The sequence below is a fragment of the Plectropomus leopardus genome, chromosome 5 (assembly GCF_026936395.1).
Source record: "Plectropomus leopardus strain MGB_pleo_1.0 chromosome 5, ASM2693639v1, whole genome shotgun sequence".
NCBI classification, from domain to species: domain Eukaryota; kingdom Metazoa; phylum Chordata; class Actinopteri; order Perciformes; family Serranidae; genus Plectropomus; species Plectropomus leopardus.
The window spans coordinates 22,913,157-22,930,270 of NC_142180.1; the positions used below are offsets into that span (position 1 = coordinate 22,913,157).

The window sequence follows — 17,114 nt, forward strand, 5'->3', positions numbered from 1 at the left end:
ACATACACTATCTCGTGTTTTTTTTTGCTGTTTTGTTATGTTACGAGTTAATCCACAATGTGTTTAAGATATATTTTCGTCCTGCGCAGTTCCGGTGTAGCAGAGAGGAGCTCCCATTGGCTGCAGTGCAGGAGGGGGGACTATCTTGACGCTCAATTTTAGGAGATTCTCCGCTGTCTGCCAGTACTGTACTGTATTGGAGATGCCAAGATGGCTGCAAGCAATTATTTCGGCTTCACACATGGTGCCGGTCCACAATACAGGTAATACAAGTGATGCAGGTTGGTGTCAGCGTGTGTTTTGAGTCACATTTGTCAGCCGTTGGTGTGTAACGGTCGGCGGGGTGATTTCACTGCGCGGCGGTGCTGAGGCAGCTAGCTTGAGCCGCTAGTCCGGTGAGCTAACGTTAGCTAGCTGAGCTCGCAGGCCAGCGTTTACCGACACGCTGCCTGACATTAGGTGAACACCGGTCCGGTTATCTTCAGCTACTAATGCCTCAGCGTTTTACCACTCGACATACTTAACCGTCAAACAAAAAGAAGGCTTTAGTAAGTGTCACGCAGTTAAACGAGGAGGGTGTAGTTGTGACGGCTGATATTTTAGGATTAAGAAGGCTAACGCTGGTTGAGCTGTACTGAAGGTCCCGTGTCTTACAAACACTGCACTTATCTTTTTTAAAATTGTATTGTTTTATTAACTGTTGTTAAATCAGTTGATTCACTGATCAAAAATAAATTAAAAATAAATTAAGGTAAAAGAGACACACGTGTGAACACGCAAGGTTTGCCTAATTAGGTATATAAGAAGTCAGAATCAGAAATATTGATCCCGGGGGGAAATTGTGTAATAAAAAAAAAGAGTAAACTGGCAACAAACAAAATAAAATAAAGCTACAAGATTTGCATATATTTATAGGTTTGTTTGGTTTTTTTTTTAAAATTACATATTTTTAAGTTAAATATTGTTTTAAGTTTGTAAATATTGTTGTTATTTTTTTGAAAGTGGTAATTTAAAAGTGGGCAAATTCTTTTGATCTACTTTTTTTATGATTGTAAAAATGATCTTAAATAATAAGCACATTAATACACATACTTATTTATTCTAGGAGAAATATGGATTTTTAAATATTAGTGACAAACCTGGTTCTTTGAGTGAAATGTTCTTGCTAAAATGTCTTTGGAGATCCGACTGAAAATCAGTCCAGAAGATAGTCATTTGTATACATTGAAACAATAAGTGTCTAATGTTTCCACCATATTTTTTTATTTGTCCGTCATGTTAACAACGTATCCAGTCAACAGTGAAACTCCAGCTGTATGGACTGGTGTTATGCAAGTTTATGTGACAGGTAAATTGTTTAGCTTGTCATTTTGCCAGGTAATTAGATGTAATTAGCATGTAATGTAATTATCAATCACTGCAGTTAGTGAACTATGAAGGTTTCCTGTTTGGTTTCTCCTGACAAGCCAACAGACCTGACAAACAGGAGAGGACTGTTCTCTCTGCACCACAGAGTGCTGATGTCTTCATTTTCTCTGTACATGTTATGCCCTTACTTTACTTACTAGAGTCTGCACTTCTCCTGATATTAAAGTCACTGGTGATCATTATTAAATTCTAATCATAATTCTTGATTGAATCGATGTTTGAATACAAAATCATAAAAATGCCAAAATATTAAATACATCCATATGATAACATGCTACCAGTATCTAAACGTTAAAAAGGTGTGTAAGTTATTTTAAGATTTAGTTTTAAGAAAGCAGTGAGCTAGAGAGTGAGAATGAGATGTGCAGTTTAAAGTGACTAGAGTCATTCTTTTATGTGTAAGGCAACATCAGGCTTGACTTAAAAACTGATGATTGATTAAAATGTGAATGGTGCACTAGCAACTTGGTAAAAAAAAAAAAAAGAAAATCTTCCCAATTAACAGATGTAGCAAGTAATCTACAATTCTACAATTCTACAATTTCATTTAGCAGACGCTTTTATCCAAAGCGACGTACAACACAAGCAAGAATTTAGACTTAAGGAAAAAACCCTTAGTAAGTGCAAAAAGTGCTTCAGGTGTGATTGGTCACAGGTATTGCCGTCTAGTGGCAGAAGAAGTGCCACACAGCCCCCCCCCCCTTTTTTTTTTTTTTTTTTAAACCAAAGTAATAACCAGTAGCGATCTCAGCATCTGAGATTCAACAATCTCAGTATCACTACTTACGATGACAGTCAACATACAACATCACACAACTTTGTCAGTGCTAGATAATCATTAGGTGCTGGGTTTTGGACTTTCTGACTTAATTTACCCCAAAGGGCAAAGCGGAGAAGAGTCAGGTTAAGTGCCTGTAACCACACAACTTCTTGGCGTAGCAAATGTGAAATACTGTATCTTAAAACAGCTGACATGCTTGTTCATTGCCCCCTCAGCTGTGCAGTGTGATTACATGTTGGATACCACATTGTGTGTCAACAGTGAACGGGCAGACATACTGTAGATATAGAACTGAATTAAATAGATCAGCTCCATTGTCAGTTATGCCCAGTCCAGCTGTCTGATACTATATCAGCCTGATGCCATATATCAGTGTCAGATTGAATAGTTCTGCCCATTGGTAGCAGGATTTCCCATGTTGACCTCACACACCCAGAGATATTAAAGTCTTTGCTACGACAGCATAACTAAGTATAGGTGATGAATATAGAAAAACTGCCGGGTCAGTCGATGTTATCTTAAGTTAAAGCATTTAATGCAATTACATTTCTGTCATCAAGACACAGACTCCACACATCAGAGGCTCCATACAGTCAATTTGCTAATCAGCGTCCACGTCAGCATAGCTACAGCAAAATCTGCAATGAAAAATGGGTCATAAAGAGCATTGTTTACTGGTGTTTCTTTGTCTTATCATCAAGCATGTCTTAAAAAATTGAGACAGTCCGAAGTCTTTAAAACGTCACAACTGGAGTGTCTGAATATTCTCACACATCAAAGATTAAAAGGCAAAAAAAATCCATGATTTAAATGTGATTCAGCAATTTTACAAATAAATGTTGTTAATTATTTACCACAGCAGCAAAAAACGATAGTAGTCTATTTTATACATCAGATTGTCAATTCTTTTTCCTTTATTTTCATGGTATATTGTAATATATCCCAACCTTATCTGTAATTTGTAATATACAATGAGTTAGTATTAAGGTTTGCTCTCCATTTAGTATCAGGAAAGCATGAGTATCTCTCGTCCAGAGCTTTAAATATTTATCACTGAGGCATTCCTAATGCAGTTTTGGTAGCAGGGATGTGTCAGAGCAGATAAGTAGGTCAACAGCTGAGCGTTCAACCCAACTTATTGATTTCTTTTCCTGTTTATTTTTGGTGAAATACCAGCGCACGACAAAACATGCGGCACTAACATAATCTCATTACTAGATTATGGAAATTCTTGCCCCCAGTAATGAAATTACGGCAATTCTATCGAGAAACTGTTAAGTGACTCAATGAACAATGAACAGACTGTCAACTATGAAAGTCCCTTTGTGGTACTCTTAAAATTTTCCTGTATGTTTTGTTTACGTCAGATCCAGTATATTTTTTCGTAGAATAAGGTAGTGTTACGATTACTATCACAGCATTTTGAGTCTATGCTCTTTAATGACCTTAAGGTGTCATTTAGCTTTAGCCCGCTGATGTTCATCTTGTTTATCGAGACTGAAATCTTAATAAAGATGCAGATGTCATCAGTTAATGATGTTGTTGCCAGTAACTGCCAACCCCATCCCAAACCATGCTAACAAGGCTGCTGTGGAGTTATCAGCTGATGAAAATGAAAGATTAATCAGAGGGCAATGCAGGGCGGTTCAGTGAGTCGCATTACTTGAGTGATCACAATTTTGTCCTCCAAAATTGATTGATCTTGGTTCAGTGTTGACATGTCGGATTAGATTTGTGCCTGTTTTTAGCCAGACTAACTGCACGACTCATGTTGGTCTGCTAGTTTGTAAGTTGGTCGTTTGGTTGGTCCAGCACTTTAGTAAAGATGTGAAGGTGATCTCTTTGGTGAGATTAGTATTTACTATTCTTCCTAAGTGAAAGACACTTTAAGGTCCAGCGTGTATGATTTATTGTCAGAAATTTAGTTGTAATTTAACATGTATATTTTCTTTAGTGTATAATCATTGGAAAACAAGAATCATTGTGTGTTTGTTACCTTAAAATGAGATTTTTACATCCAGGGAGCGGGTCGTCATTTATGGAGATCAGCATGTTTCTGCAATAGACCAGAATGGACAAAACAAACTCTGGCTCCAGATAAGACGACTTGCATCTTAGCGAAACTGCTTTATTCTGTGTTTTTTGCTGTTTGCATTTCCTGGTCAATTTTTTTTTTATGGAGAGACCTCCACCGAGGGCTTCTGTTAAATTACTCCTGAAAGAAGAACACTTAAGTAAATCTAGCCGGATAAGGTTTTAGGTGGTTGCCCTTCACAGCTAGACGGCACCAAATCCCCCCTAAATCTTACACACTTCACCCTTAAACATAAACACATTTGAAGAACTTTTGTTTTTTATATTTATATTTACAGAAATATCGGGCGCCTCGTGGTTCAGTAGATAGAGCAGCGCCCAATGTGCAGAGGCTATGTCGAGGTTCGAGTCTGGCCTGGCCCTTTGCTGCATGTCTCCCCCTCTCTCTCTGCCACGCTCACACTGTCCTATCGATTAAAGGCAATAAAAGCCCAAAAAAATGATCTTTAAAAAAAATAAAAATAAAAAATTTACAGAAATATCATGTCATGTTAAAAGAAAAAAACTGGGACTTGAATGCACTAAGTGTAAATTATGGTGTAGTTGAGGACTGCACTATCAAAGCTGTTTTTTTATTTAATTATTTTTTATGGAAGAAAAGATTTTCTTGCACTTCTAACATGGATTAATTCAAACTGTTCACACAGTGAAAACTCAAGTAGACATGTTCAATGATGTCTTTCTTCCCTCTCCCCTCCTCCAGTGCTCAGCCTCCCCCGGCCTACTCCCACCCCTCTACAGCCAGTTACAGTGTCCAGCAGGCTCCTGCCGTGGCTCATGCAGTGACTGCGTCCTACTCTCCAGCTCCAGTCCAGGCAGCCCGGCCTGTGGTCACCGCTCCCTACCCAACCTATCAGAGCCACCAGGCTCCTCCTGACTACACCTACAGGCAGCCAGGCACCCCAGCTCCCCCACAGCCCACCACCACCCCACAGACGTACCAGGTATACTCGGACACGGTCAGTCGCTTTCTGCTGCCTTTATGATTTCTGCTTCTCAGTTTCTTATAGCGTGATGTGGTTGTGTTGGATTTTATGTAAAGCTTTTGTTTTGGGTCATATGATATGACTTTTTCACTTTAAGGCACTGAGTCAGACACTGCATGCCCCTTTTGTACCAGCTGTCACTGAGATGGTCTCATTTTTCACACAGTGGCTTTCATGCAGTGATATGATATGTTTTTAAAAAATATCTTGCTGCAGTTCTCTACCTAAATATGCTTTCCCATTCCATTAAATTCTCTTTTGTGAACACCAGCAGGACAATTACAGCTACGGGCGTCCTGCTGCTGTGACTACCTATGATAATAAACAGTACTACCAGACGAGTATAGCTTCGGCTCAGAGGACCCCCACCGAGAATTACTACCAGACCGGTGAGTTCATTTTTACTCTTATGTTAAGTCCAAAGATCCAAATATTAAAGGATAACTTAGGAGAATTTTCCACTGAAATGTCACGTCCGCAGCTATTGGGGTACGCTCTTGCATATGTGAGAAAAGTTGTTTGATTTTTTATTTTATTATATTTGTTCATTTCGAACATGTAAAAGAAAAAAGAGAAAAAATTAAACGAACAAGCAAACAAAGCAAAAAAAGTAATATTTACAGACAGAGTATAACATAAAGCAAAAGAAAAGGTCAAACACATGAAGACTTGGTTCACGCATTCAAAAAGGAGTGAGAAGAAGTACAAACTTTCTTATTAATTTAAACATATACTTTAATTAACTAAACATACATGCATACACCCACATACCCAAACTCAAATATCAACATTTTTAATCAATATCTACACAGAAAAAACAGGATGATAAACTAGGAAAAATAAATATGAAGTAACCAAACAAATAAACAGTCACCTCCTTAAACACCCGGTGATTGTCAAACCTACTTTTCATCCCTGTACCTGTACATCGTTTTAGCTCCACATTAAAACTGTTCCATTGTTTCACTCCACAGATTGATAAACAAAAACATTTTCTGGTGAAACAAACTCGGTAAGTTTTGAAATGAGATTTTCCCCTAAAAATATAAACCCCTGTTTTAAAGCCTCTTGCGACTCCAAAACATTTGATAAAATGCCGCAAGTGAGTCAGCATTGGTTGGGACTAAAGACTACAAGTTTAAACATTTGAAAAAATCTGGAAGTGCGGATTTGGTAAAAAATTAGTTTACCAGACCTCTTGAGCCTGATCCTCATCTCTGACTGAGGCTAGCAATTTGATGCTGCATTTTTCGCAGCCAGCAAAACACTCCCAAATCTCTGATTAAATGGGTGATGGTTGAGTTACATGGTGGAAAACAAAGTTTTGACTAAGTGGCAGCATTTGGGGCTAAAAAAATTAAAACCAAGAGAAGGTACGAAAAACTGTGGTTCCTCTAATGGCCACATGCGGCTGGCTCCAAACAGTTTGATCCCCATAGACGTTCATGTTAAAATGTCCAACTTTATAGTAGAAATAAACATGTTTTTAGCCTGGTACAAAAAATGGTTTTGGTCGCTATAGCTAATTTCAACAGTCATGGCAACTTTACAGGGATGAATCTTTATATTACAGACCTGTTTACATTTTTTAAGACCTAAAATTATGCATTAGCTTGGCTGCTTGAGTGAAAATGGGTGCTGTCCGTTGGTCACTATCATGGTGTCAACATTGACGAGGGTATCTTGGCCTAACTATGGCCTAACCCTAGATTCACTGAGAATGGGTGTAGCTGTTGCTAATTTAGTGTGTTTTCAGTTCATCAAAGTTGATTGTAATGTTTTGGTTTCCTAAAAAAGTCTTGTTCAGTGTTTGGTTGTACTTAGAGACCCTCTAAGGACTCTAATGCTCAGTTTTTTTCAGTAAATGATGTTACATTTTGTTTTAATGGTTTTAAGTCTACAGCCATAATTTTATACAGTCTATGATAAGGAAGATGAATGTCCATTGCTAAATCAGTGGAGTACTCTTTTAAAGTCTTGACGGTTGTCCTCGACTGATCTGTCAGCATGGCAGCTGTTATTTTGATTTCAGCTTAGCGTGAATGATAACGGTACCAGGATGTATGTTGGCTGAATAATAATGAAAATTTTGAGTATTGTGTGTAGTTGGAATACTTAAGTAGTTTGCTTCAGTTTTGCAGAAACAAGTTCACTTTTTACAGAGTTTCAGATGTAATAAACAGTGTAGAACAGCAACACACACCTCAGTCTTGCTGGGGGATTTGCTGGTCATCAGTCTTGGTATTATTTATTCTTACTCCCTCCTGGAGATGTGATATGATGTACGTGGAATGTGTCTGCTGCTCATTTGCTTGTGAAATGAGAATCCTTCCTGCGCTGCCAAAAACTCCCTGACAGGCAGTCCCAGAGGAAGCGATGGATGTGTCAGATCTCTTTTGCTGTTTTCACACCTTACTCTAATACCCTTCCTCTCCACCTCTTCTCCCCTCTCTCCTCTTTGCCCTCCACCCTTTCCTGTATCAGTGGGAGTAAAGAGTGCTTATAGTCCAGCCCCCACCACTGTGTACAGCCAGCCTCCCCCACCTCAGAGGCAGGTAACGGCCCTGAAGCCTCTGGCCCCCTCCAGCTCTGTGTCCACTAGCTACAACATCTACCCAGTGTCCACCAGTGTCCAGCAGCCGCCCACCCCCATTTCATCCTACACCCTTGGCTCCTCATTTGGCTCCACCGTTTCAGCCACAACCTACTCAGGTAACGTAAGATTTATTTATAAAACTTCATATATCCCAAAGGAAATATTGGTGCCCAACATTCTCCATATACATGCACAAATAGATATATTCATAGCAGTGTAAATATATTGTGTATGCATACACAGTAAAGCCAAACAAAAGATGAAGGGAGATGCAAATGATACATGATTGTAACACTTAAATCAAAGTGCACTGTAGCGGTTGCTACGCTACAAATTGCATGCAAAAAATGTTACATGAAGGTGTGTCCTTGTAACTATGTTACAGGCACAGGAATCTGGGGTGTAGGACTCCCACGGTTATGAAAAACCTGGCATAGTTTTGGAATTTCATAATCATGTTTTCCAGGCCAAGAAAACTCCTGGAATAATTAAAAATCATTGAAAGTCTTGGAAAAGTCATGGAAATTTTGTTGTGTTGATTAAAATTCTTGCAGTAGTCTTTTGTTTATAACCTTTCACGTAGTGTAGGCTCACATAATGGCAAATTTATTTAATGTAGTAATGTAGTAGTAATGTATTTGATTCGTTCGTGTCATCAACTCTTGTCCTATAATTGTCAACAAACCATTTCTTGTTTGTGTAGCAGTTCTCTTTCATAGTATTTGTTTTGTGCTCCACACTGGAAACACCTACAGCGTGACCTCATCAGAAGGAGCAGTTTATACTTGGTACGAATTTATAGGTCAGAGATAAACTTGTTGGAAAAAAAATTGCTCCTGCAAACGAGCACACTGATTGTATTGTTTTACACGCTGGTATGAGCAGGCCTTTCGTGAATGACTGCATATTTGGCCTGAGAAATAAGTTCTTGGTGATTCTTGAGAGTTTCAAGTATTTGGTTTCTGTCACAGGTGTTTAGTTGGATGAGAATTGTAAGGAAACACAAATGGAGAGCATCTGTGACAAAGAGGTGTGGGCTGACTCTGGTTGGCGGCGACAGGCGTATACAAATATTGATATCCTGCTAATTAAAGCTTTAGTTTCTTATTACATGTTTTGACACCCGTCAAAGACAATTTTGGGATTGTCTTGTCTTTGTCCTTGTCGGTTTGGATGGCGGTAAAATAAGAGTGCATCGTTTTGCTTCCATGACTCCAGACTGTTCAGAAGTGACCCAGATCTTGTATGCTTTTCTTATCTCTAATAAGTCTTCATCCTCACTCTCTTCCTCCTGCTCTCTCACCCTTAGGCATTAGCTACTCCAGTTATGACTCAACTGGCTACACCTCCACATCCACCCCCTCCTATTACCAGCCAGCCCAGCAGACACTCACCCAGCCACAGCCTCAACCTCAGCAGCAGCAGCAGCAGCAGCAGCAGCAGCAGCAGCAGCAGCAACAACAGCAGCCCCCCCCAATACAGCCGCCACCCAAGCAGCTGACAAGCTCTTCCTGGAGCAACTCGGGCAGCAACATGGTGACAGCTCCGGCTGGAAACACCTACAAAAAGCCGACGTTTCATCAGAGCAAGCTGCAGAAGCCCAAAGGGCCTCCAAAACAGCCCCAGCTCCATTACTGTGACATTTGCAAGATTAGCTGTGCAGGTCCTCAGGTAGGAGTTTATAATGATATGGGACGGGATATTAATATTTTCACATAAAAGCTTTTTCTTTTTTGGTTCAAATAATAAAATGAGAACACATCACAATATTAACATTTAGGAGACCAGAGAGGTCCAGTGTGTAGGATTTAGGAGGATATATATATATAATGAGTATGTTTCTTTGCTGCGTAAATACCTGAAAATAAGAATGGTTGTGTTTTTGTATCCTTAGAATGAGCTGTTTACATAAGGAGTACATTATAAGGAGTGGGCGCTCATGTATGGAGATTGTCATGTTGCTCTGACATGTTTCTATAATAGTTCAGAATGGAAAAAAACAATGACTGTAAATAGGGCCATTCACATTTTTTGCATTTGCAAATGTAGTTAGCCCCTCTGTGACAAGAGCCTCAGAAAATCCCAGATTTTTAATATCTGTAAACACAGCACAGATGGGGCTCTTAAATTGTTAATTTTTCCTCAACAGCAGTTTGTGAGCAGCAGGGTTGATAATTGATAGTCAGTCCATCCACAGCTGATCAGATTGATGGATGAACAGCTGCTCAGAGTGAATACAAACTTTTAGACCTAGCAGAATCAACAGTTAGGTTTCACTTTCAGTGCACCTGACTTTCTGCTGCTTCATTTGTGCCAGGAGTACCCTCTGTGCTCAGAGAATGAGGTGCAGTGAATAACCGAACAGTATATATATTTCTACAGCGCTCAAAATGAACAGTCCAGCTCCAAAAAAAAAAAACAACCAGCTTGTGGTGGTAGATGAATCGTGGCGGGCCGCCACAAATAATTGAATGTGTAAGGAAACCCTGGATTGTAACGTAAAACTACTTTTTTTTAATTTGGTGTTTTTACTGCTTTTAATCACCTGCTTGTTTTTGAGAGTTAGGGACGTCTACGGATAACTCAGCTTCCGATAAAAACCTCCTGAACAAAAATCACTGAGGGAAATCACTGAATGTCTCAGCTGGTTGCAATTTGCAAAACCCAACAGCTTGATGCCATTAAATTTCCCTATATCTTATACACTGGACCTTTAATGTGTATCTGAAAACATGTTGTAGAGTTTTCATAGTAAAAAAAACCTAACAAATCTGCTTGTTACTGTATGTACATTTGGAAGTTTTGTCCTGCTAACTGATTTATTCACTGCATCAGACATACCGGGAGCACCTCGATGGCCAGAAGCATAAGAAAAAGGAGGCTGCCCTTAAATCTGGGGGGCAGACAGGGGCCAGTAACGGGCCCAGAGGGGTCCAGACTCAGTTGCGCTGTGAGCTGTGTGATGTCTCCTGCACCGGAGTGGACGCCTACGCCGCCCACATCCGTGGAGCCAAACATCAGAAGGTTTGCACAGCTGTGAAGCTTTTGTCTTTCTCTTCAAGTGTTTCAATATTTGTTGTTTAAGAAAATATAGGCAGCTGCTCAAGATATTGACGTAGCATGCTTTCATTGTTGGACATGACTGTGGTGCACTCATGTGATGTTCCGTCTGAGCTGCCAAGTGTTGGAACAAAACCCACCTCAGGGATTTAGGATGGGATTAAGTATCAGCAGCCTTAAATGGTTGTATCTCCCTCTGTCTCTCATCTTTGGAAAGGTGGTGAAACTTCACACCAAGCTAGGAAAACCTATACCTTCCACTGAGCCTGTGTTGGTGAATTCAGCTCCAGTCATCACAACTTCGACAGCTGGGAAACCTCCAGCCTCCACATCCACTCCTGCAGCCGTCTCAACCACTTCAACTCCCACTGCAACACCCAAACAGGTGGCAGTAAATGCAACGGCTAAAACAACGGCACCAGTCCAGAAGAAACCAGTTCCTTCCAAAATAGCTCTCATTTGTAAGTTTGTTGATTTGTGTCCTAGATGATAAGAGAACTATTTAACTAATGCTCCACCTCAAATCTGATATTAATGTTTACCTCTGTTACACAGCTGCACAGTGCACACTTAATCCAATGCACACCTACATTAGGTGGACCCAGTTTTGACATCTGCAAAACAAATGCATTTTTCAGAAAATTGCATCACTTTATTAGCATTGTGAACCTGCAGAATTTGATAAAATAAGTCAAAGTAAATTAGTTTCTCAGTTTCGCATGTTAGTTTGAATTTTGCTCAGAGTCCCTTTATCAATATTTTTCTTCTGTCTGTGATAATTATATGTTTATTTTTTGATGTTAAAGCTTCAGCTTTGAACTTCCATTTTACTACCTATCATATTGGTGTCAAAGCAAGGTAACACGTATATAACATAAATGAATATCAAAAAATTTAAACAAGTTAAATAACTATTGGTTAACACAGAAAATCACAAAATGCTTTTTAGGATAGAATTTCTGTAGCTGTAAGACCTTGAATAGTAATTTATCAATGGTTATTTACCAACCTTTTAAGAAAAAACATATATTTCTGGTAGCTTATATCTTAAGGAAATAGGTACTATCCTTAAATTAACTCTCTAATTTGTAATATCTTGTCACGTAGCCAATAAGCCTGCCAGCGCTCCAGCAGCTGCAGTGACAGCTGCAGTGACAGCAGCAGCAGCAGCGGCAGCGGCGACGGTGGCTGCCAAGGTTGAGGAGCAGTCAGTTGAGAGGATGGAGCCTCACAGTGACGATGAGGACTGTGACAGAGCCGGAAGCCAAGGAGACATCCAGCCAGTGGGACACGACTACGTAGAGGAGGTGAGCAGGAAATGAGAGGAAAAATTACAATGTTATCATCTTTAATTACAGCTGAAGAGTACAACATAGGACCTAAATTGGAGTTAACAGTGTAGAGTAACAGATGAGAGGGGTTTTGTGCAGTTAGAATTTGTCTGTCTTGTAATCTGTAAAGTGCTCTACTAACAATAAAGTTTGGGTCTTTAGTTTTTAAACCAAATTTGTACAGCATTTGCATTGGACCCAAAAGAGTAGTTTTCAAGTTTTAACAGTAATTCTAATAAGAGTTTATTATACTTGTCAAATTGCAACAATACAGTGACATACAATATCAAATTGCTTGTGTCCTTTTCTTATAATTGGAATAAACCATAATTTATGTTGTGTTGTCTGTTCTGCTCGATGTGTATTTACCTGAACTGTGTGTCTGTTTCAGGTCCGTAACGATGACGGCAAAGTGATTCGATTCCACTGTAAACTGTGTGAGTGCAGCTTCAATGACCCCAATGCTAAAGACATGCACCTGAAGGGAAGAAGACACAGACTTCAGTACAAGGTAAGAAATTTTTCTGAGCTGATTCCTGTCTGACTGGTTACCTAGAGAGACACAATGAACAGGGTTGAGATGCATACTTTCAAGGTTTTTGGTATTTTAGATTACAGGAACTGTTCAGCAGGGTTCTTTTCACAGCAGATAGCTTTTCAAAACAGTTTTAACTCTTTCTCCTCCTCTTGTTTTGGTTGGACACCAACAAATCAGGGTATTTCAGCCATTATCTATCTGATAAAGAGGGAGGTTGAATGTATGGACCGCTTTTAACAGAAGTACAGATGCGTTGCGTTTGATCTTAGCAGGTGTTCTTCTCGCTTATTTTGTGCACATAATCCAGATTTCCCCAGATACTGACAGTTCTGCCAGATTACTACATGTGCATGAAATGGTGCTTTGATCACAGGTGATAGATGCTAGCTTTTAACTGTACTAGTGTGGAAATGGATGGACTGCTTTTTAAAGACAGAAATGGCTTATTAAACATAGAAATGTGTTGATGATGACACCTGCATTATGTGATAATATGAGGCTGCATTGATGCACAAAATTCACAGTCAAAAAAAGTTGGAGACATCAAAAAATACACTCTTAATCAACATTTTTTTCTTTCATTTTATACATTATCCTTATAGTCTTTCTCAGAGAGTTAACTACTCTTTTTTTATTCTGCAGTATACAAAGCGTATTTGAAAACTCTGAAAAGTGCCATATAAGTCTGATGTATGTAATTATGAAAAAGTTGGCTTCTTAAAGGTTACCTGTGGAATTTCTGACCACAGTAGAGCTTTTTTTCTATGAGTTTGTCCCTATTTTGCTGTATGCTCATCGTTTACATGATACACTATTCTACCAGTGGCGTCATGCCGTCACACTAATTAGCAGGTGGCAATAGTCAGAGAAGAGGAAGAAGAAGGCCACAAGAAAATTCATATTAGGATTGTAAATCACAAGTTTGATCATAAAACAATATTAAATTGATTAACATCACAATATTTGCTGATATCACAAAGTCTGTCATCACAGCTGTGATGATATACAGTACATCACTCCCGCTCGTGTGATTTTGCTTAAACATTGGTTTTCCAAATACTACAAAAAATGTGTTTTGGTGAGTAACACCATTACACACAATGTAAACTTAACTTTTGTGTTCTTATAAAAGAACGCCATGCACAGGACATCTTTAGAGATAATCGCTGAAGATTTTTTATGGCTCTGCATTGGCTATGGCCATGGCATCATGTTTTTGGGTTGTCCTTCTGTCCATCTGTCTGTCTGTTTGCTAGTCTGTCCATCCATCTCAAATGACACAAATGTCCACATGGACTCAAGAGTAAACTGATTCGAATTTGGTGTCCCATTCTTGTGAACCCGATATCTATAGAACATCTTGAGGAAATTTCCTCAAATTTGACACAAAGGAAAAGATTATTCTTAAATTTTATCGACACTACAAGTAATGGCTTGAGAATGTGAAGGATCCCATGTGCGCATTATGACATTCTTGTGCTATTCCCTCTACATTTTGTTCTGTTCTCCTTTCTGTAGAAGAAAGTGAACCCAGAGCTTCCCGTGGAGATCAAGCCCAGTAACCGAGCCAGGAAGCTGCAGGAGAGCAAGCTGAAGAAGCAGAAGCAGAAGGCGGTGCTGAAGAGACAGAGAGATGATGAGCAGCGCTGGCACATGGAGATGAGGTCAGGGCCATGGCCAAAGTTAGTAACTTAAACTTCTTTCCACCTTTATGTTAAATATTCAAATTTGGTTGGCAAAGGATAGACTGAAAGAGGAAAAGGGGAAAAGATGAGAAAGATGCCTTCATTCAGGCAATATCAGAAATGGGGAAGTCCTAAAGCTGATCAGCTGACACATGCACACATGAAAAAAATGGAATTTCTTGTTTCATTTTATTCTCTTTTCCTGTTTTCTTGTAAATTACAGGTTTCTTGCATGTGTAGTAAAATGCAGTACAACATGCAGAGAAAGTCATACTATTTGAATTATTTATGAGAATTTTATCATTAAAACTGTACAGCCAGATCTAATTCAGTAAATTTCCTACATACACAATTAAATGTTTGTTGCATCAGGACTGTGTTGTAATTGTTGTGTTACAAGAGGAAATGTCAGTTTTGTAAACCTGGATTACCGTTTACAAACACTAATGCTTTTGACACAAAACCTCTGCATAATGATTATCTTAATAATCAACAGTAGTTCAGAGAAAATGTTTTGGTAAAGTGTTTTTTTATGGACTGCTGTGTTCTGTTAATGGCAGCCATAATGTTCCCCTGTGGGAGTAAATGACTTTTAATGAACAACATTAAAAACCTCCCCCTCTCCTGCAGGCGTTATGAGGAGGACATGTACTGGAGGAGGATGGAGGAGGAGCAGATGTACTGGGGGGAGCAGAGACGCAGGATGGCGCCTCCACCGCTGATGAGCCGCCCTGGTATGCCAGTACCCCCTCTACTGGTGAGCGCCGCTACTGTTGTTCTTTTCTCTGTTATTTGAAAAAAAAAAAAAAAAACTTTCACTGAAACTTTGCTCCGTTCTGTCTGTTAAGACGTGTGTGCGTCGACCAGACTCTCCTGATGACCGTCACATCATGGCCAAACACTCCACCATCTACCCAGTAGAGGAGGAGTTGCAGGCTGTTCAGAGGATTGTCTCCCACTCTGAGAGAGCCCTAAAATTGGTGTCAGACTCCCTGCTAGAGAAGGAGGCACCAGCTGTTGATACTGCTGCTACTGAAGGAGGAGAAGAAAAAGGGTAAAGAGTGACTTCTGGTTGATATTTCACATTTTTATTTGGGCATGTATGTAAAATCGACATTAGGGTAGTTAAAGCGTGTCATAATTTTACCAGTGGTTATTCACACATCAAAAGCATTGGCTGATGTTACAAAGAAAATTACACTGCTAAGTAGGTCCTAGATAGATACATGCATACATATATAACCTGTTTATCAGTTCATTCGCAACATTTAACATTAGTACTCATGATACTTAAAAAAAACAACCAAAAACGAGCCATCACTGTGTTTTCTGCCTGGTTACTGCCACGAAATTATTGTTTTTAACAAGACATTGCTGTGTTTTCTGCAAAGATAGGGCCACAAAAGGCGGTTGTTTTTTCGAGATATCACTGTTTTTCCAGCCTTGACAGTGTCACAAAAAGAGGTTGTTTTCTGCAGAGACATCGCTGTGTTTCCAGCTGGGATAGGGCCATGTTTTTTTTACAGAGACATGCTGTGTTTTGTGCTGGGATAGGGCTACAAATAGTGGTTGTTTTTTGCTGAGCCATTGGCGTGCTTACAGACGGGTTACGAGACACCAATGCGTTTCCTGCTGGGGTAGTGCCATGAAAAGCCGTTGTTTCTTTACTTTACTTTATTTTTCCAGCAGTGATTGTGCCAACAAAGCGGGTATTTTAAGTCAAAATGCATTTTTTTCCCAAAAGACAACCAAGCTTTTTTGTGCCTATCCCAAACTGCCTGTGAACCACAGAATTGTTGAAACAAAGTTTCAACGTGTGTGGTTTGCAGAAATGTGCAATGCCAACATTTATTCTGGCAACTGTGTTGAGACACTTAATTTGAGTCAATATATTATTACATAGCAACTAAAGACAGTACATTGAAATGATCAGTTATGGAATACATAAAACCATCGATAGCTGATAAACCTTGAAATGTTAATAAGTTAATAAAAATGTATAATATATATAATGTATAATGTATAATGTATAAAAAGTATAAGTTTACAACCTTGTATGTTGAAAACACAACCAATATCTCTGGTATCATATATCATTCAGAATACACACACTTACATAGAAGTTCATGTCACACTTCAGCTGAAATGTTTGTTTCTCCTGCCAGTACTGAGAACTCAGGACGGCTGCTTAAAGGCGTGATGAGGGTGGGCATCCTGGCCAAAGGCCTGCTGCTGCGTGGAGACAGAAATGTTGAGCTCATCCTGCTGACTGCTAAGAAACCCACCATCTCTTTACTGAAGAATATCGCCAAGCAGCTTCCCAAAGAACTGGAGGTAAGAAAGTGACGCCAGTTGTTTTAGGACGTTGGTTGAAGTTGAGGGAGGGAAGAATTGTGGTAAACTTGGAATTCACAACACTAACATTCTTACATTTTAAGTTTGATCTTAATTTATTAAAAAGTTTCGGGTGTAGGATCATATGGATGACCAAAAAGGTCCAGAAAAAGCTTACTTTAACGGTGGTTTGCTTTGTATCATGTTGTCAGATGCAGTGTATTTTTGAAAAGAGGAAATTGTCATCCACTGCCTTATGACTTGTGTCATAAGAGCTGCTA

The 17,114-nt window shown here is 39.3% G+C and overlaps 1 protein-coding gene across 5 annotated transcripts in view; it reads left to right on the top strand.

Moving 5' to 3' along the window:
- Positions 1-133: 133 nt before the first annotated feature.
- The window catches only part of zfr2 (zinc finger RNA binding protein 2), a 28,027-nt gene continuing 11,046 nt past the window's right edge, over positions 134-17,114 (top strand). The window contains exons 1-13 of one of the 5 annotated variants that reach the window (XM_042516864.2): positions 134-263; positions 5,007-5,262; positions 5,561-5,678; positions 7,774-8,001; positions 9,195-9,556; positions 10,721-10,909; positions 11,163-11,406; positions 12,053-12,252; positions 12,668-12,787; positions 14,333-14,496; positions 15,130-15,256; positions 15,348-15,553; positions 16,665-16,833. In XM_042516864.2, coding sequence (XP_042372798.2) covers positions 211-263; positions 5,007-5,262; positions 5,561-5,678; positions 7,774-8,001; positions 9,195-9,556; positions 10,721-10,909; positions 11,163-11,406; positions 12,053-12,252; positions 12,668-12,787; positions 14,333-14,496; positions 15,130-15,256; positions 15,348-15,553; positions 16,665-16,833 — 2,436 coding nt within the window. In that variant the 5' untranslated portion in view covers positions 134-210. The remainder of the gene's footprint in view (positions 264-5,006; positions 5,263-5,560; positions 5,679-7,773; positions 8,002-9,194; positions 9,557-10,720; positions 10,910-11,162; positions 11,407-12,052; positions 12,253-12,667; positions 12,788-14,332; positions 14,497-15,129; positions 15,257-15,347; positions 15,554-16,664; positions 16,834-17,114) is intronic. The other 4 variants (XM_042516886.2, XM_042516871.2, XM_042516878.2 and 1 more) reach the window with 4 other exon arrangements.